At 40.6% G+C, this 20,101-nt stretch overlaps 2 protein-coding genes across 2 annotated transcripts in view; one reads left to right on the top strand and one right to left on the bottom strand.

Moving 5' to 3' along the window:
• The window catches only part of DMGDH (dimethylglycine dehydrogenase), a 48,424-nt gene extending 47,424 nt beyond the window's left edge, over nucleotides 1–1,000 (bottom strand). Inside the window, exon 1 of the mRNA XM_054185503.1 lies at nucleotides 732–1,000. Coding sequence (XP_054041478.1) covers nucleotides 732–853 — 122 coding nt within the window. The 5' untranslated portion in view covers nucleotides 854–1,000. The remainder of the gene's footprint in view (nucleotides 1–731) is intronic.
• A 141-nt stretch (nucleotides 1,001–1,141) lies between these two features.
• Nucleotides 1,142–18,843, top strand: LOC128902458 (betaine--homocysteine S-methyltransferase 1). The gene is made up of 8 exons (XM_054185516.1): nucleotides 1,142–1,290; nucleotides 4,960–5,092; nucleotides 9,004–9,122; nucleotides 10,960–11,151; nucleotides 11,739–11,886; nucleotides 12,767–12,949; nucleotides 17,007–17,235; nucleotides 17,735–18,843. Exons 1-8 carry the CDS (start codon nucleotides 1,252–1,254, stop codon nucleotides 17,907–17,909), a joined length of 1,218 nt encoding a protein of 405 aa, XP_054041491.1. The 5' UTR covers nucleotides 1,142–1,251; the 3' UTR covers nucleotides 17,910–18,843.
• Nucleotides 18,844–20,101: the final 1,258 nt, after the last annotated feature.

The raw sequence follows: 20,101 nt of genomic DNA on the forward strand, positions 1-20,101 counted from the left end.
AGTTGTATGTATTACAAATGGAGGTCTCATAAAATAATACAACATTTTAAATGCAAATACAGGAGGAATATGCACCGTGCTTATTTGCTGTGCGGCAATAAATGAAAAGCAAAATAAATGGGATCACTGGACACCACAGGTTTTCTATGGTGCACCACAAACTTGCATGTGCTCTTTTTTGAGATTACATATTAATTTTTGCAAGTTAACCATACACTGTTAAACAGCCAGATGTGAGACACTGACACCAGCTCCTCTACTGAATTTTGAGGCACGTGGTAATCAAGGTGAAGCGCAGGGGCTTTTCTCGTGCCTCTTTAATGCCATGAGTTTGGCATTTCCTCACCTGTCAGCTCTTTTCAAACCTTTTCTTCCAAATGCAGGAGCCGGGTGAGAGCCGCGGGGTTACCTTCCGGGCTAACTACACGCTTCACCCCGGCATTCACTCCCGCCGGTTGAAACAGCTCCATTTCAGCTCGCCGATACGGCCCCGTACACAACGGCAAGAATCCCCGCACACTCACGCTGGGCTGGGCCGCGGACGCGCGGGGCGCCGGGGGGAGATGCACCCCCTGCCCGCCCCTCGGCGGCCGGCAGCAGGAGCCCCATTCCCCTCACCACCTTCCCCTCACCGCCCCCGCCCGGCGCGGAGGCCAGGGGCTCACAGCCGCGACCGTTAACGGCTCCTCCGCCCGCGTCCCCCACCCCGCCCCGGCCCGGCCCTCACTCACCGCCCCTGCGCGCCCGCCGCGCCGCTGAGGGCCCGCAGGGCGGCCGCGGCGAGGGGTTCGGGCCGGCCGCCGCGGCGGGGGACCGTCAGCCGCCGCAGGGCTCCTCGCAGCACCCCGCTCATCGCGCCGGCAGCCGGGATGGAGAGCGCTGGCTCCGCGCCTCTCCCGACGGCGTCCCGTCCCGTCCCCTGGCTGCCCCCGCCGAGGCCAGCCCTCACGGAGGAGGTCGCCGGCCCGCCCCTTGGTTGAGGGGGGCAGCCCGGGGGAGTAACCGGCGCATCGCGACCTCGAGCCAAGCGGGGGCGGTGGCGGGAGGGCGCGGGGCAGCCCCGGGCAGTGCCAGGGCGCTCCGCGGGGTCAGGGGCCGGGCCGGGCGGGCGTGTCGCCCGCAGCGCTGCCCACCGCGGCCCGCCTCCTCCCCGCGCTATAAAGCTGCGGCCGCAGCGCACCGGGGTATCTCCAGCTTCCAGCCGAACCGTCGGGGCTGACTCGGGAAGCCGGAGTGCCTGGGGCGAGGAAGATGCTGCCCATCGGGAAGACCACGAAACAGGGCAAAAGGGTAATTCTCCCGTCTCTCTCCCTCCCCTCGCTCAGCCCCGCTCCCCCGGGGGCCCGTCCCGCTCCGCTGCCCGCCGCCGTCCCCTTCGGGACCTGCCCCGTCGGGAGCGGGCGGCAGGAGTCTGGCAGCGGCATCGGGCAGAGCTCGGCCCTGGGCCGGGCCGTGGCGCCCCTGCGCCCGGCCACCTTTCCCGCCTGCCCGGGATCCTGCCCCGGGACTCTCCTGGGGAGCTGCTGCTAAACTGGCACGACCCGCGAACCGCCCTTGTTAACCTCCGGTAAGGTACTGAGTGTTGCTGCAGGTAAGGTCGGATTGTGAAAAGCTAAAGTAAAGCCACAGTAATAACTATACCTATTCAGCATTGAGCCGTTACAGGCATTTGGACACCGTTACGAGACAGATAGATTAGATTGAACTTAATGCTCTAACGGCTCATAGAATTTTGATTTCTCTGAACACATCAACTGCAGCCACCAAAGTTCAGAACCATTTTGCATAATAGTATTTGATATGCAAACTAAGCAGTGCTTGCAACACATTAAAATTGTCAATATTTTAGGCATAAACTGTCATTGGATGGGATTTCTTTTACCAGCATCTTGACAACTCTATTTACAAGCCCCATATTGCTCTTCCCTTGATTTATATGACCAAATATCAACAGCATTTCTAATATGAGCGCAGTCTCCAATATATGCATGCTCTTTTATATGCACCCTCATTTAGCTAAAGAAATAAACTGGTATAAAAAGTTATCCAGGCATCAGCCATTCTGGCCATTAATGCAAACATACGAGCAATGTCCAAATCAAACTCTCTCACATGTATCAGTACCGCTACCCTGCACTGCTGCTTGGAAAGGTCAGTGGAAGCATGTATTCTGTCTTCTCTTCATAAGGATGCTATTATCATTAATAGGATATTTCTTACTCAGAACTGGTTTTACTGGGTTTTATGTTGGATGGTTGGACTTGGTGATCTTAAAAGTCTTTTCCAACCTAAATGATTCTATGATTCTATCTCTTGCCTGTAAGTGTAGAGTAAGAGAACAGAAGGATAGGGAAGAAGTCTATGAGCTCTAGGCCTTTCAGGTAGATCCGTTATAAAGGAAGGAGGTGGGGAGGTACTTGTTCGGCTTTTTATTTTTTGGCCCATGCTCATGCCACCTAACTTCAGATACCTAGCAGAAGGCAGTTGCCCTAAGCTCCCCCTACAGGTAATAGAGAGAGAGAAGCTTCTCTTGAGGGCTCACTTAAGGTCTGAATAGTTAGTTTGAGATGCTTTTTTCTCTCTACTGATGGAAAGGTAGGATATAGGTAGAGCAAGCACGTGTTTCATTTACATGGTTCAGTTACATTCCTTAAAGGTGGTTGAGAGAATATCTTCAGAGTTATGCACTCTTTCCATGGATAGATGCATGGACTATGTGGTGCAACTTCATTCGTGGTAGCAAAAGAAAAGCAGTGAAAAGATGGGTCAAAAAAGCTTTGGTTAGCTTTTTACATATACTGTTTCTTGTTATTTAATACCGGATCTTTATACTACCAGATCACCTGACAGTACAATTTTGATCTGGGTTGGGCACAAGCACAAAGCTGTAGGTCTCTGGGGCAGAACAAACCAATGGTGATGATGAGCTTATGCTGGCTGTATGCTGGTTGAATCAATGGTATTTTGCCCAGTATAGGTAAAGTAAAAATGGTGTGAAGAGATGATATCAGACCTTTAATAAAGGTTGCAAAAAAGTTATTTCTGTTTTAAGCCAATCTGAATTGACTAAGTAAGTTTGTATTAAGTACGTTGTGCTTTATAGTTATGTCACCTGCTATTAGATGCCCTGATGCTAGGTTTGATGTAACACAATATATTATGTATTAAGATGCTATGGACTATTCAGTCATGGCTTATGTTGCTTCTGGGTGTCAAAAGTGAAGATTATTTTAAGTGCAGTTTAAAAAAGCTAGAACTGTGAAGCAAAACTGTTGTTAAATCCTAGAAGTGACTTGTTAAAAGCAAAAAATTCTCTTAGTTGTAGTGCATTTAAATAGAATATCAATATATGATGTAAACATGTATCTATTACTTAATGTTCAGTTAACAAGCAATGACTGAGGCTGCTTGTACGTTAAGATTTTTTTTCCTCTGCACTCTTGTTTTCTGCGTATGAAACTTCTGAAGCAGGCTCTGTCTATAACAGATTCCTTGGCAGGCAAAGGAAGCAGGGACTCAACCAGTGATCCCTTGGGTGCCTTTCTCTTGCTCCAGTTGAGGCATTCTATTACAACTGCAAATTACTTAATTGCAAACACAATCTTTCCAAAGCCTCCTGACATTTACACTTAGAACACAATTGCCCTGATAGACAGACATGACTGGTATAATCATTGAAAATTACTGAGCTTTGGAGATTGAGTATTGGAGACTGAGTTTTGCCCTGGTCCTGCTGAAATAAAGATAAGAGCTTGCACATTTTATTAAATTTATTTAGTTAATCGGGTCAATATTTTGGCAAGTCCACAATGTGCAATGGAATGTGATGCAGGGATTTGCAAGCCAACACTTGGCTAAGCTCATAAATCTGCACAGCAGGTGTATCTGTTGTGCAGATATATCCGTACAGAGAAGTGCTGCCACCTTGCTGGCGTGTGAGTGCCTGAGCCAGAAATGCTGATCCTCTCAGCCGGGCTTTGTAAGCTCCAAGTAGCCTTACACTGCTGTGCTTCATACTGAAACTGGCATAGTAGGCACAGTGCTCCTTCTTGTTGGAAATGCATGCTCTCATCCCCCTTAAAGGGTGGTGCCGAGATGTCGTAAATGTTTGTCTTTTCTGGATATATGGTGTGAGATAATTGAATTCACGAAGGAGAAATTATCAAGAAAGATATTCTACTAAAGGTTGGAAGCTGATTGTTAAAAAACCCCTTCCTCTCAGCATGAAAACCACACTCAACTCTATGTCCGCCAGCCTTTTCTACTCCCTCAAATTTCATCTACTGAAAAGCTAGTGTGCTATCAAGAAAAAATAACTATGGTGGGAAATTTCAGTCTTACCTTTGATTAATTCTTTTCCTGTACCCACTACCATTGTTAATGTAATGGGTCTGCATTCATCCCCTTTTAAAAGAATATAGAATGATGGTTGTAATCCAATTGCAGAAATTAGTCCTTTTTAGAGTAATAGCAAGGTACTTTTTGGAAAATTTGAACATGACAATGAAGCAATGAAAGGAATACAAAAAATAATACATATTAGGTGCAACCAATATATTTGTTCTCATGTTTTTCAATTTTACAAAAGAAATAATTACTACTTTCCTTGCATTAGCATGGAGTTCAAGGTGGAAGCAAGGTTAATCAGAGGGTGCTGTAAGGTTTGTAATCTGGCATCGTAAAACATTCTCTGGAATACAATAAAACTGACTAATGAAAAGTCTTATGTAATATATATGCACATATTAAAGCCTTATGTTGCAAAATGGACCATCTCCAATTCTTTAAACAGAATTTCAAGAATGAAATTAATTACTTTTTACTATTATGGCAAAGATGTTTCTGGTAGTCCACAAATATTTGCGTCTGCTTTGCAAGTAAAGGAAATGGCAACAAAGACAAAGAAGTCCACAAAACTGAAGAACTGTAATTGTTAAGCTTTCCTCCTGCTTTCTTCAGGGTATTCTAGAGCGCTTAGACGCTGGAGAAATTGTCATTGGAGATGGAGGATTTGTCTTTGCTCTTGAAAAGAGGGGATATGTTAAAGCTGGACCTTGGACTCCTGAAGCGACGGTAGAACACCCGGAAGCAGGTCAGTTTTACTGGGAAATGTAAATGATGTAAATGTAACACTGTAAAACAATGTAAATGATTGGCTAAATAACAAATATATAGGAACGTGTAGTACGTTTTTAAATAAAAGTGTTGCTTGACACTGTAGAATTACACTGTTAAGAACAGCCTAAGAATCTATAAACTGAATGCTCATCTTACCCCTTTTTGTTGCTCTAACACTGGCCAAAAGCAGTTGGCTGGGTAAGAATATGAGTAGTGCAAACATACACTGATACCTCTCCAGAATATTCTCCCAGTCTTTAATAATTGGGGAGGGCCCAGGGGCCTTTTGACTCAGATGTGGTGTCTTTGTATTTAATAATATTCAGTGATTTCTCTCTCATGGATTTGTCCAGTCTGTCCTTGAGCTGATATAAATGTTATCATTTAAAACATCTTGTGAAAAAGAATTCTGCAGTTTTGTTGTGTTCTAGTCATGCTAGGACTTCTATATTGTTATAAATTAATATAGCTTGTTTACTAATTCTTTCAGGAAAATAGCAGCTTTTAATAAACAATGGAATTGAAGAGGAGTATTTCATGTATCTGGCTCCACTGTGATATGGGGAATGATAAACCTCATAAGAACCTAAGAATTGCAATAAACATTTAATGGAGTAACTCTCTTAAAGTGGATGGAGACAAAATGAGCAATCATTCCATGCCTTCCAGCATAAAGATTATAGTGTTTAGCATAAATAGTGCAAAAGCAGATCCTATCATCTATTTATGTATGCTTCATTACAAGAAAGCATTTCCCTCAGTAATCTGATGTGCAGTTAATCCTACAAGCCAATTCAGAATATCCTGGGGGGACAAAAAATTAGTCTTTTGTCCTCTATTTAGAAGGAAGAGGAGGGGAAGGACTCTGGTAGGGTCTGTCCCTACACATTCCATCTTATCCATAGCACTTATCCCATGCTCTTTATTTCTCCTTTGCTTATTTATTTTGCATCTCAGAAGCCCTTGACCCTCTCCATATGTCCTTTCAAGAAGTGCAGGTCTCAGTCCATGGGAAATGTAAGACACTGACTTACATAGAGGCAGATGGCTTAAACTGGCTAAATTGGCACATAAATTTGCTTTAAATAAGTGATCAGTAGTCATAGGTTAGAAACCATTCTTCAAAGAATTGCTCCTGATTTGCTAGAACATATTGCTCATCTGTAACGTAGTTATAACATTTTTGTAAGCCCGTTATAGGCTATTTATAAATGCACAAATACACCCTTCACTAGGTATGCATTAATTTCTTTTTGTGCAGCGTGCTGCCTCCCTCCATTACTGCTTTTTGCTCCTGCGTGCTCAAGGGTCATGTTACTTTGAAAGCAGGTGTAAAGAACAGAAGGAGCAACTGGCTGAGCCAGCTGCTGGTATAAAAACCATATGACCACCAGATCTTCTTGCCTTTGTAAGGAAGGAGGGAAAAGGAGGGAGTTTCTAAGAATGTACCAAGGAAAGGGAGGGATGGGAAGAGTGAGTTCAAGGCCATTATCTCCATTACAAGAGAGAAGTTTTGCCATACTGACAAGTTTAGAAATGGGATATAAATATTTTTTTTCTGAGCCACTTCAGGTATTGCCCTGTAGTGAGCAATATGCATAATCACTTATTGCCCCCATCTCCTGTTAGCTTAAGTCTGTGTCTTTTGTGAAATGTCCAACTCATGGCAGATTGAAATGAAAACTCAGTGTTACACATCTGACTCCTAAAATGCATCAAATTGTTAATAACTGTTTAGCCTCATATGTGGCTGTCATCCCCATTTCTCAAATGCTGGAGGAAAACAAAGCTTCAGTAACATGCTGGAAGTCACACAAGAAGTAAATTGCACAGTGGTTCTGGTTTTTGATAGTGCAGGCTGCTGTGGGCTTGATAATTGTAATAGTGTGTTCTACCGGTAAAAACAATTTGCCTAGGGTTGAATGAGATTCAGGCTGATACTTAACAACACTATTCTTTCCCTCAAAATGTAGACCCATTCAAGAGTCTCCTGTTCACATACCTGATAGTTTGGGATATGATGTTCCTCAATGATATGTGTTAGGTTATGTTTCATTTGCCTACCTATGGCATCATCTTTATTCACAACAATTCCAGACATTGTTCTAGGAATGCAAGAAGCTTATCTAAAGAGCACTAACCATGGGGGTAAACAAATCTGGTTTATTACAGAAATGTCATAGAGCATATAAAAAAAGAGTCTACAGTTTTTTCACCTTTTCCTATTTCCTGTCTAGTTTTCATCAAAGATTTTTCATGGGAGACACTAGAAAAAAACAAAGTACAGAACACTGGAAGCATACAAGACAGCCCTTTTAGTTGGGGTCATTAGCCTATTTTAATGCTGTAGGAAAAAGAATACTCCCTGCACTAGGAATGTTTTGACCCTGTGTAAAGTTTGTAAGACTGAAAATTGATCCTGGTAGGTCAGGGACATTCCAGGGACTCTTTGAACTGTACCTCTGCTATAATCTATGTTCCTGGCTAGGTCATTGTAACTGCTGGGAAAAGAAGCATTGTGTTAAGTCACAGTGTGGCTACCCAAGGCTATAATTAGAAATTAAATACTGTACTACTAGAGAAAAGCAAGGGACACTACACTGTTCCTTCAATGAAAGCAGACGTGCCTGCATGTATGCAGATTGACTCTAGCAGCTCAAACTGCTGTTTTTGCTTTGCTGGCATAAAAGGCTGTGTTTGTTGCATCTGAAGGGAATAATTTTATTCTCATGACACATTAACACATTTCCATAATGACACAGATTGTCTGTAGACAATGAGGTGTGATAAACCAGGACTTCACAAAAACTTTTACAGACATCTGCCACAGAAACTGTAGCATTTGTGTGTGTGTGTCTAGGGAATAATATCTAGGGAATAAATTATTCCTGTATTTGCTATAAGCTGTTGAGCATTTTGACTCTGTTTTACATAATCAGTAGTGTTCTAGAAATTATTATAATTATGGTTCTGTGGGTATACATATAAAATCAATTAACAGCTCCTGTTCTGTTCCTGCTGTGGTGATTGCAGTATACTGCTTACAGTGATGAAGGCAGAACTAGCATTACAGAGCTTGCTCCCGAAGTCTTAATCTAGGCAATTTGTCCATTAAAAGTAATACCAACCCTTCGTTCATAAGAAGTGTTGGCTCTGTAGTGAAATCATCATGTGTTGACTTATGGGAAGAATTAAGTCTGTGTTGCAAGTCACTTTTATGGAGCATCATCTTTAAATTAAGGATGTATTTAGCAAAACAGAGCATTGGATTTAGCTGACTACAGTCAGCTAGAGTTTTGTTGGGGGTGGGGCAGAACAGAAAATACAAAATAGAGGCGGTAATGGAACACTATATTCTTCCATGTAAGTATCATCTTGTCTCTTAATTTGTTGCCATGATAATTTCTTCTATTTCCTTCTTCATAGTCTAAAAGCTAAGCAAATACGGCTTTTTCATTTGATAAGCTTTTTGTCTGGTATTCCTTGTTATGCTTTCATGTTCTTACATCAGATGTCGGCTTTCCCTTCCTAAACCACTATATGGTTCTATAAAATAAAATTGGGAGGTCTGAAGGACTGCAGAGCGTAGAAGATAGGCAAGGTGCATGCAAAACTGAATCTACTGATAAACTAAATGGAAATCTTCAGTCATTCTCAGCAGAGAATAACAAAAGAGGAAGTTTTCTATCTAATGTTCTCAGAGTGTGAAGAAAGAAATTCTACACAGATTGGGGTACTGCTTCTACTCTCTCATAGTGGCTCTTCTAATAAATACAGTATCACTTATTTTACACTAACATTACTTCAATAAACATTTAATTTTGAGATAACAACAGTAATAACCGTGCCAAAAATCTATTATTTGTCTCTTTTAATTCTTTGCAGTTCGTCAGCTTCACCGAGAGTTCATCAGAGCTGGATCCAATGTTCTGCAGACATTCACGTTTTATGCCAGTGAGGACAAACTAGAGAACAGAGGCAATTATGTAGCTGAGAAAATAAGCGTGAGTAAAGCTCTGTTTCAATATGAAGAGCTGTTTCAATATGGAGATAAGAAATAAAAGGAGTGATTTCAAAAGCTTTAATAGAGAAATTATCAAGTACTTTCACACTTTGTCATAACAGGTTTTGGCTATATTCGAGGACCAAAGAATGAGATGATCCATTTACAGAGTTTGGAATAGCAAGAAAGACAGGGTTAAAGGACAAAAAAAATAATAAAAATAACAAAATGGGGCAAGGATGAAGCGAAGAAAGAGGATGCCCACATCGTATTTTTTCCATCTGAGACGATCAGTTTACTGGAATTTTGATACAAAGAGTATAGGGAGGAATAAATGCACAGAGAGCAGAATCAGTGAAAAAAAGAAATGCTTTAACATTCAGAGAAACAAATCAATGGCAAAAATGATGAAGAATCATAGAGAATAATGACTGGCTAATGAGAATGGAATGTTTCTTAGAACTATGTCTTCAATAAAGTAACAACTAACTTCTGGCATAAACATTTCTAGATAGTTCCTTTGAGAGTAGAAGGTTTGCCATTGAGTGTTTTCTCTGATCCCTTCCCCTTTGGTCCTATTGTCTATTTCAACCTCTGTGAAGTAGAGAAGATTCTCTAGGGGACAGGGAGGAAGGAATATCTTTGTATCTGTGAAGATATTCCAAGTCAGAAATTAGAACAATCTGGACACTAGGGAAACACTTGAGGCTTAATTAAGAGGTCATACCAAAATGTCATATGACAAAATTTATCTGAAATGCTGTACCTTTATATTCAATAGATGCAACATTGAAATGTCTGAATTGGTAGTCCCAGAATCACAGGGCCTCTGCAACAAGCCATGCTGCAATGCTTGTTGCCATGCAAAATTATAAGGGCTGGAAGAGAAGTTGGTATTTGGAATTCATTGCAGCAAAGCTTTGAAGATTGATTTGCTGCCAGTTCTAGAAGCAGGTTCCTCCAGGCTTTAACTGGTTTATGTCTCCACCTCCTGGAGCTCCCAGAAACGTACCTGAGCACAAATGCAAATGTAAGACAGTCTGTCAGCTATTAAAAATCAGCTGGGTCTTCTGAGGCAGCCATGGAAAACTTCAGCTGAGAAAAACCTATGTAGATTCTAAGTAGTCCGTGAGCTGCAGAGAAACATGCTCTAATCTGTACCTGTTATCTACCCCAAATAATGATTCTTTTTCCAAAGTTTTTTTTTCTCAGCTTAACCTCTTTTTTCTAGTCATTCTGATTTAGGTATGGAGGGAATGTGTCTTTCACTCTAGGTAATTAATTAATCATATATAGTGATAACTTTCCCTTGACTACTATTCTTCAATTGGTAACTTTTACATCAGATAATTAATGATATATATTTTAAAATGCCTCAAATAACTCTATGTGAATGTTATATCTGAAATTTTGAAAATTATCAAAATACTAAAACAAATTCTAAAAAAATCAATTGAAATTACTACATGTTTTGTATGTCAGAATAAAAGCATACACTTAAGTGTAACTAACTCGTTTTCTAAGGGGCAAAGAAAATTCCATTTCACACCAAACATTTCCTTTTTCTAGACTATCTGTGTAAGATGTATTAAAGGTAATGTGTTTTGTAGTATTTGATAATACGATAACTTAGACGTGTCAAGAAATGTGTTTCCTAATTTTACTATTTTTTTGAAAGACACTGGTCTTTCTAATCAATATTATTTAAAAATACATTTAAGTTATAAAAGAATATGAATAAGCCATTATGGCTTTTAATTTTTTTTGTCCTTTTTGTACTCTGAAGTTACATGCTTATCTCTGACCAGGTAAAACTGACATAATCTATATCCATACAGTGCCAGAAAGTGAATGAAGCTGCTTGTGACATTGCAAGAGAAGTGGCTAATGAAGGCGATGCTTTAGTAGCTGGAGGAGTCAGTCAAACACCATCATACTTAAGCTGCAAGGATGAAGCAGAGGTTAAAGCAGCCTTTCGAAAGCAACTAGAAGTCTTTATGAAGAAGAATGTGGACTTCCTAATTGCAGAGGTAAATCTGTAAAAAAAGCCTATGTCTTCAGCTGCCACAGTGCTAACTTTATGATGTCTGGCCTACTTTAGGGAGTACAAGTATATATTGCTTCCTCCATTAAAAATTTCCATTATGCTTTTATTCCAGTAGTATTAGGTATTTTTCTAAAGGCACAGCAGCATCTGCAAGCATCCTAGAATAGGACCTTGAAACCTAAATTTCTACCTCAGTCAAGTCAAATTCTGTACTAGTACAAAGAGGATGGATTATTGTGCTCTTGACAAGTTTTTATTTCTTCTCATACACTGTAAGCAATCAACCTAAGGTGACTTTTCTAGGTGAAAATAGTCCTTTGGGGATAAATCTCTGATTAACCTCCTGTATGGGCATTCTTATTCTGAAACCATTAATTTTTTATCTAGTTTTACTTACTGGCTTTTTATAATCCTTTTCTAACTGTGTGGTCAGTGAACTTAATTGAATTCTGTTAGTGTAAATCAGAAATGAATCAAGTCACTGCATTGATGGTGAATTTGAGGTCTAGATTAATGTGTTTATGCTTCATCTCCAAGAAACAGAAGTAGTCCAGTTTAAATTTCTTTCAGTATTTTGAACATGTTGAAGAGGCTGTTTGGGCAGTTGAAGTTCTAAAAGAATCTGGAAAGCCAGTTGCAGCTACAATGTGCATTGGTCCAGAAGGAGACATGCATGGTGTACCCCCTGGACAATGTGCTGTCCAACTGGTAAAGGCTGGTAAGAATCTATTTTAATATGCCCTTTAAAAGTATGGAACACAGTAAAGTCCTTACATATATATGGATGTGTATATCAAGTAGATAGCTTTCCAATTGTATCTGATAAAAGTTTTGACCCTATAGAAAGGTTTTTATGTGTACTTTACTAGAGCAGTCTTGTAAAAAACATACAAAAATGCAGCTATTAAATCCTTGTTAACCAGGATGGTATTGGGAGCAGTAGCCACAGGCAGCTGATACTGAATGGCGCAAAATCCTAAACCTACTCAAATCTGGTTACAGAGACAACCTCAAATTCTGGAAACATAAGCAGAATCCAAAGCCACATTTGATTCTCTGCTTATGTTTTTAGACATGTATGTGGCACAGTTCAAACCCAGGATGAGATAGAGGATGAAAAAATTCATCTTTTTGCCTATCAAAGGCTGTGTTTCCTGCAGGACAAGGGGAAGGGCAGAAGAAATTAATCAGGGGCATAATGAATGATGGTACAGGGGTTTATTATATCCATTCTGAACTACTTTTTTCCTTTGGAGTTAGAGTTGAAATCCTAAGAAAGAACCTGTGTTAGGAATCTGCTAGCTATTTGCATACGTGGCTGTACATAGTCAGTCTCCACTGATTAAGCAGTGGTAAGAAAAGCAACTGTATGAGGGTGGGAGATGTGATTCTTCATCAGGAAGGTAAAGAGGAGTGCAACTGAGATGTAAATGGAATGATCAGCCTCAGGACAGTTGAGGCTGGCTCTAACCCAACTGCCTTATTTTCATAATGCTGGTGTAAAGATGGAGTGCTCTGCTTTTGGAGTGCTGTGGCTAAGAACTCTCACCTCCCACTTCCTAGAGAGATGTGACTTGAAGTTATTCTCCTCCTCCTAGGTGCTTCTATTGTTGGAGTCAACTGCCATTTTGATCCAGATACTTCCCTGGAAACTGTGAAACTGATGAAAGAGGGCTTGCAGGCTGCCAAACTGAAAGCCCACCTGATGTCCCAACCACTTGCTTTCCATACACCTGATTGTGGAAAGCAGGGTTTTATTGACCTTCCAGAATTTCCATTTGGTAAGATAAGGTTATATTTTTTTTAAATCTTTTTTTTCTTATTATTTTTATTGCCTGTTCCTTTTATTTTTTTCCCTAGCTTTTAGTAAAGCTGAAGCTGCAAGGTGTCCTTCTATATAGAACGATGAGTCCAAATTATCCTGACTGGCATTTTCCTCAGAGGGATTGCAGTGTAATATTGGATCGAAGATCATCCACATAGTGAGAGTACTTCAGTAGTATAACAGCATGTAACTGAAAGTGAAATTATGATGAAAACAGTTAAAGTGCCACAACCTAAACTCAGTTAAAAAATGTAGCACTTCCTCATGCTGTAGAATCTTGTTCAGGACAACTAAAAACAGTCCAAAGAAATTAAGAAGAGCAAATACACTAAAAACATCCCAGACTTAAATGCTTTTGCATTGGAGCTCCCCAGGGCTAAGGCATTGATCCAACAGTCCCTATAATGTTTACCTGTGTAGGGATTTAATGTACAATGCGTATGCAGAACTGGATATAGGTGCATGATTATTGCACTCATAATGGTTCAGTCTTGCAAGTGTAACTGTCTAATACAAGTGAGATTAGAGAGAAACCAGAAGAGGGAATAAGTTCTTTGATGTTGCTAACAAATGGACTAGCAGCTTGGAGATGTATTCATCACATGTGTGCTCAGAAGAAATTCTACAAAGACCGAAAGATTCAGCCACTTTATGTGTAATGTAAGGCTTGTGTATTTAGGGCTTATTTCCACCTGGGATGTGGAAGATCACATCCCTTTAAGATAAGAGGACAAAATCAGCCTAATAATTTTAAAAATTATTAGAAAAATGCGTTCATTTTCAAGTATCATACACTCTTTCAGATCAGACTATAAAATAAGGTATTAAAACATTTGAAACTTGAATTTATAGCAAGAAAAAATTGAGACTGATGTAACTTTCAGAAAGATTTTTTTTTTTAAATTCCTCTCTTTATGTTCTTTACATAAACGAAGGAAAGTGAATAAAGCATGAGCCTGAGGCATTCATTAAATGATAACATGTCTGAGTTCTGAAAATATTCTTGGATGTTTAAAAGTGTTAGGAACTCATTTATCCTATTCATTCCTTCATATAACTCCTCTGATTGCAAGCAAAAAAAGACAGAACAGATGCAGTAAGTAATCAAGTGAATTGAGGGATTGACTCTTTGGTTTGTTATGGTTCTTGGCTTGTATGTTATAAGCAATCTATATGAGATGTCAGCTTTCAGAAATTTCATGAGTCACGCAGGGATACCTTCCACTAGATCAGGTTGCTCAAAGCCTCATCCAACCTGGCCTTGAACACTGCCAGGGATGGGGCATCCACAACTTCTCTGAGCAACCTGTTCCCATGTCTCACCACCCTCATCATAAAAAATTTCTTCCTAATATCTAATCTAAACCTACCCTCTTTCAGTTTAAAACTGTTACCCCTTCTTCTATCACTACACTTGCTGATAGACTCCTTTCCCATCTTTCCTGTAGGCCCCTTTCAAGTACTGTAAGGCTGCTATAAGGTCTCCCCAGAACTGCCATACTCCAGATGGGGTCTCACCAGAGCAGAGTAGAGGGGCAGAATCACCTCCCTCAACCTGCTGGCCATAGTTCTTTTGATGCAGCACAGGATGGAATTAGCTTTCTGGGCTGCAAGTGCACATTTCTGGTAAACATTCAGTTTTTCATCCACCAGTACTGCCCCATCCTTGTCCGCAGGGCTGCTCTCAATCCACTCATCCCCCAGCCTGCATCCATATTTGGAATTGCCCTGACCTTTGCACTTGGCCTTGTTGAACTTCATGAGGTTTGCACGTGAAGTTCAAACCTCTCTAGTCTGTCAAGGTCCTCTGGATGGCATCCTGTCCCTCTGGAGTATCAACCAGGCCACTCAGCTTGATTCATCCACAAACTTGCTGAGGGTGCACTCAGTCCCACTGTCCATGTCCCCAACAAAGATGTTAAATAATACTGACTGGTCCCAATATAGACCCCTGAGGGACACCACTCGTCACTGGTCTCCACCCAAATATCGAGCCATTGACTGCAACTCTTTGAGTGCGACCATCCAGCCAATTCCTTATCCACTGAGTGCTCTTCCTGTCAAATACAGGTCTCCATTTTATGTCCAAGGATGTTGTGTGGGACTGTATCAAATGCCTTGCTCTAGTCCAGGTAGATGACATCTGTTGCTCTTTCATTATCCACCAATGCTGGAACCCCACTGTAGAAGGCCACGAAATTTGTCAGGCATGATTTGCATGCCATGAAGTGAAGCCATGATGGCTGTCACCAATCACGTTTCTTTTCCATGTGCCTTAGCATAGTTTCCAGAGGAAATGCTCCATGATCTTGCCAGACACACGGGTGAGACTGACTGGCCTATAGTTCTCTGGGTCTTCCTTTTTTCCCTTTTTTAAAAATGGGGGTGATAGTTTCCCTTTTCCAGTCATTGGGAACTTCACCGGTCTGCCACAACTTTTCAAATACGATGGACAGTGGCTTAGCAACTTCATCTGCCAGTTCCCTCAGGACTCTTGGATGCATCTCATCAGGTCCCATATATTGTGACAGGGTGGGTGATGGAGGAGACAGGGAAACACTCTATACTGTTCCCCCGGAGTTTAGTTGCTTATACAGGTATAAATTGAGTGCAAGATGCTGCATTCTTACTGTTGCTCATTTTATATCAATTTTGTATTAGCTTTTTAATGATATAGTAGAGACAAGGAAATAATGAATTTGTGCTTCTGATGCTTTCTCTCACATCTGCAGCAGTGTTCACAAGCTTACTTTTATTTAAACAGCTTTCTAAGATAGCTTTATATGGTTTTCCTTCTGGTATTAGACCATTTACTTTTCCTTTGTCCAGTCTTTCCCTCTGAGACCAATAACTTTCTGTTTAAGAACATTTCAGTTTTTTCCTTCTGCTTTTATTTTCTGAACCTGTCTCTTAACTACCCATTGTACTTAGAGTAGATCTGCTTTGTATACCTTCTTTCATGTTAGGCGTTTTTGGGAAAGGGTGTAGGGAAAAGAATCCTACCTTTCTGCTGTGTTACTGGAGCCTTACTACCTCATCACAGGTTCTTTGCCCAGCAGAGTGTTCAGTGCACAGACATCATGCCGAATTTGCCTGATAACCATGCTGGTTCATCTGCATATGTGCATAACGAAATGGGAGACATTTTATTCCTTTATTCCTGTATTTTTATTCCTTAAAGTTTCTTCTTCAGTCCCTGGTCTTTTCTTTCAGTTCAGCCACTCTTGTGCCTCCTTCTCTTTGAGGTGTTCTATTCCTTGTTCATTTCACTTTCTGTTCCTTTACTTCCACAAGTCCTTCCTCTCGGCTCTTTTATCCGTTCACTCTGCTCACGACAACATGCAACAGGGAGTAGAGTTCAAAATAAAGATTGCATCCTCACTTACCTACACACAGAACTTTCCACAAGGAATGAATTAGTTGGAGGCAGCAAGCTGGTTATGGCTGGGATTATAACTAAATAAGGGATGGGCTAAGAAATAGCTACAGATCCCAGCTGTCAGTGAAACAACTGGCTGCCACTAGCTGATCATGGAAAAAAGTGTAGTAAGCATTCCCAAGGAATAATGATCAGGCTTATTCCTACTGCAGGTAGACCGATGTCTTCTCCTTTCACGGATTAGAGGACTGCAATCAGATTTTCCAGATACTGTTTATTAGGATCTCTGTGGAAATGTGGACGTAACGTTGAAAGTACGCTAACACTCTAGCTAAGAACTCTGGCAGAATGGCAAGCATGTGACTTAGGGCTTGATCAGTCTCAGAAGATGTTAGGTGCTGTTTTGCAAGGCCAAAAAAACCTTAAAACAAGCATAGCTCGGCAGAGCACAGCAGAACCTGAAAGACAGCCTTCTGAAAGTTTGCATCATTAATTCTAGCTCAGACAGTTCAAACATCTACATCTACAACCAGTTTTGCAAACAGTGTGCAAGTGTTTCAGCAATGTGATTTCTTACCAAAAATTGTGCTGAAATGGAGCATGGTGGAAGCTTAATATATTAATGTCTTTGCAGGTCTGGAACCAAGAATTGTAACCAGATGGGATATTCAAAAATATGCAAGAAAGGCCTATGACTTAGGAATTCGTTTCATTGGAGGTTGCTGTGGATTTGAGCCATATCACATCCGAGCAATAGCTGAGGAGCTGGCTCCTGAAAGAGGATTTTTGCCAGAAGCTTCTGATAAACATGGTAGCTGGGGTGATAACCTAAGCATGCATACCAAACCCTGGGTCAGAGCAAGGTATGTATATCTGACCTGAAAAGCACACCAGCACACTCATTGCAAAGGCTTATATTGGTCCATGCAGCAGACTGGCTTAAATGATACGGAGGTCTAAATGTCACTGTAAACATTCTATGTGTTAATAATTTTGAAGAATTAAATCTGATCTGGGAGCAGAAAAAGAGGTGAAGGGGCAGTAGGAGAGCTCCAGAAATTCTCGTCCCTCTTTAAAATAAAGATTTGGTCTGAATTAATGTGAAAGTAATTAATGAAAGTTAAGATCAAAACCTGACAAACTGTTGTAAAACAGCTCCTAATGGTGTCCCTTTCAAGGATGAAAAAATACTTTTTAAACATGTAGCATTTCATTGCATGCTTTCGTTCATACTTATGTATCTAAATATAAAGTCTGTCTGTGGAAGTTAGATGACCCTTTGCAATTGTCATTTAAGCCACACTTCCTTTAGTATTGTGAGGTGCTTGAAAAAAACCTCTGAATTTCCTTTTCTTTCTTTAGGGCAAGAAAAGAATACTGGGAGAATCTGAAGCCTGCTTCAGGCAGGCCATATTGTCCTTCAATGTCAAAGCCAGATGGCTGGGGAGTGACCAAAGGAGCCAGGGAGCTGATGCAACAGAAAGAAGCAACAACCAAACAACAACTGAAGGAACTCTTCCAGAAACAGAAGTTCTAATTCACTGCAGTTGTGTAAACGTTAGAATGATTTATCTATAGGCCATCTCGTGCTTCACGAGCAAATCTATGAAGATGAGTACCCTCTTGATTTATCAGTTAACATAAAATGAAAGAGGCAAAATGCAGAGCAAATGTGATTACAGATTAAATATGTCAAACTGATACTGAAATTTTTCTCTGGACAAATAGTTTAGGCAATACACAGTCAGAATCGGGTTTGGATTCTCATAATAACTGAGCTTCTGTCAGCTAGGTGCCATTAATTGGGTGGACACAGAAATACATGGAAAGTAATAATTGGCTCAAATTACCTGTGAAAAGAAAAAAAGACATCTATAAATACAGTATCAATTGACTTCCACTCCTGAGTCTGTTTTGAGTTTGGGATTATGTAGGAGCTTCCTCAAATCTCAAGAGTTTTTGAGGACTTGTTCAGGGACACACAAGCTGCCAATGCTTCAGACAGAGCTACTTATAGTCACTTCCTTGACTTCAAGAGAAAAAAGTAAACTGGGAAATACATCTTTTAATTGGAATCAAAAGATAAGGAGAATGAGATCTTGCAGAAATTTCTTACATGGAGGAAAAAGGTTCAGAGAACTTTTAGGGAAGAAAAATGACAGGTAAATAATTCACTGTTTTTGTCTCAAGGTACCACGTACACAAGATTTACTTCTCTGGAGACAAAAGGCTTGAAAGATTATTCTGAAATTTGAAAAAAAATCAATCAAAAGTAATATGATGGAATAGTATTGGATTATCTTCACACCTTAAATCATAAGAGCTTAAACAGAATAATGTACCTCCAGTAAACAATTAATTTTCAAGTGATCCACCTGATTTCTTGATATCTCATTGGAAACACTTGGTTATCTCAAAATATCACTTAAAAACTGAAGCTTCCTAAAATATAACTCCTGTTTATAAGGGTAGTAGAACATTCCATGATTTTTTTTTTAAGGTGACTGATTCACTCTAGAATCTTAGCTATAAGAAGACATGAAAAACCCCGTTAGGAAATAGATCAATCCACCTAAGCTGGATTCATCTCCACAAACTCACTAGGAGTGAGCAGTGTGCTACTGCAGCAAAGAAAGCCAACAGGATGCTGGGTTGCATCCACAGGGGCATCACCAGCAGAGATAAAGAAGTCGTTATCCCACTCTACTCAGTGCTTGTCAGGCCACACCTGGAATACTGTGTTCAGTTTTGGTCTTCGCTATGCAAAAAAGACGCAGACAGGCTGGAAAGGGCCCAGAGAAGGGCCACAAAGATGCTCAAAGGACTGGTAGGCTGCCGTATGAGGAAAGGCTGAGAGAACTGGCTTTGTTCAGCCTTGAGAAAAGAAGGCTTAGGGGAGGCCTTATCACCATGTTCCAGTCTTTAAAGGATGGCTACAAAGACAACGGGGACTCCCTTTTTACAAGGAGTCACATGGAAAAGATGAGGGGTAATGGGTACGAGTTAATCCTGGGGAGATTCTGATTGGACATGAGAGAAAAATTTTCCAAATGAGAACAATCAGCCATTGGAATAATCTCCCCAGGGAAGTGGTGGATTCCCCAACATTGGACACTGTTAAGGTTCAGCTGGACAGGGTGCTGGGCCATCTTGTCTAAACTGTGCTTTTGCCAAGAAAGGTTGGACCAGATGATCTTTGAGGTCCCTTCCATTCTGGTATTCTATGAAGTTAAGAAAACCCATGGACATTTGTACACTGAATTTGTTGAGAAGACTTTTCTTAGGAAGCATATCACTACACTTGGAACCCATAAAGGACACGTTTCCATAGTTTATTTTTGTGAAATACCACACAACTTAGATTTCTCTCTAGAATGTCATTCCCACCCATTCTGCATTAAAGCCACTACCTTTATGAAGATATCATTCTCAAAGTTAGTTTCGAAAGCTTTTGTTGGACTACTTTTTATGTGTAAGCTTATTTCATTATTTCTATCCAACTGATATTCTGCAGTTCAGCAAACATTTAAATATGCAACACTTTAATGGGAAACTTCAAGTATCCTTTTCAGACTGTTATTGGCAGAAAGTTTAGAAAAAGCCATCTGCCTTCACCAAGCTTATAACAGATTGAAATAGTTACTAGCTAGAAATTTTGCCTGAAAGCCAAAAGTAGACAAATCAAGAAAGTAGAGATTTTAAAATGTAGATTATTTGGAAAGCATCCAT

The sequence above is a fragment of the Rissa tridactyla genome, chromosome Z (assembly GCF_028500815.1).
Source record: "Rissa tridactyla isolate bRisTri1 chromosome Z, bRisTri1.patW.cur.20221130, whole genome shotgun sequence".
Taxonomy (NCBI): domain Eukaryota; kingdom Metazoa; phylum Chordata; class Aves; order Charadriiformes; family Laridae; genus Rissa; species Rissa tridactyla.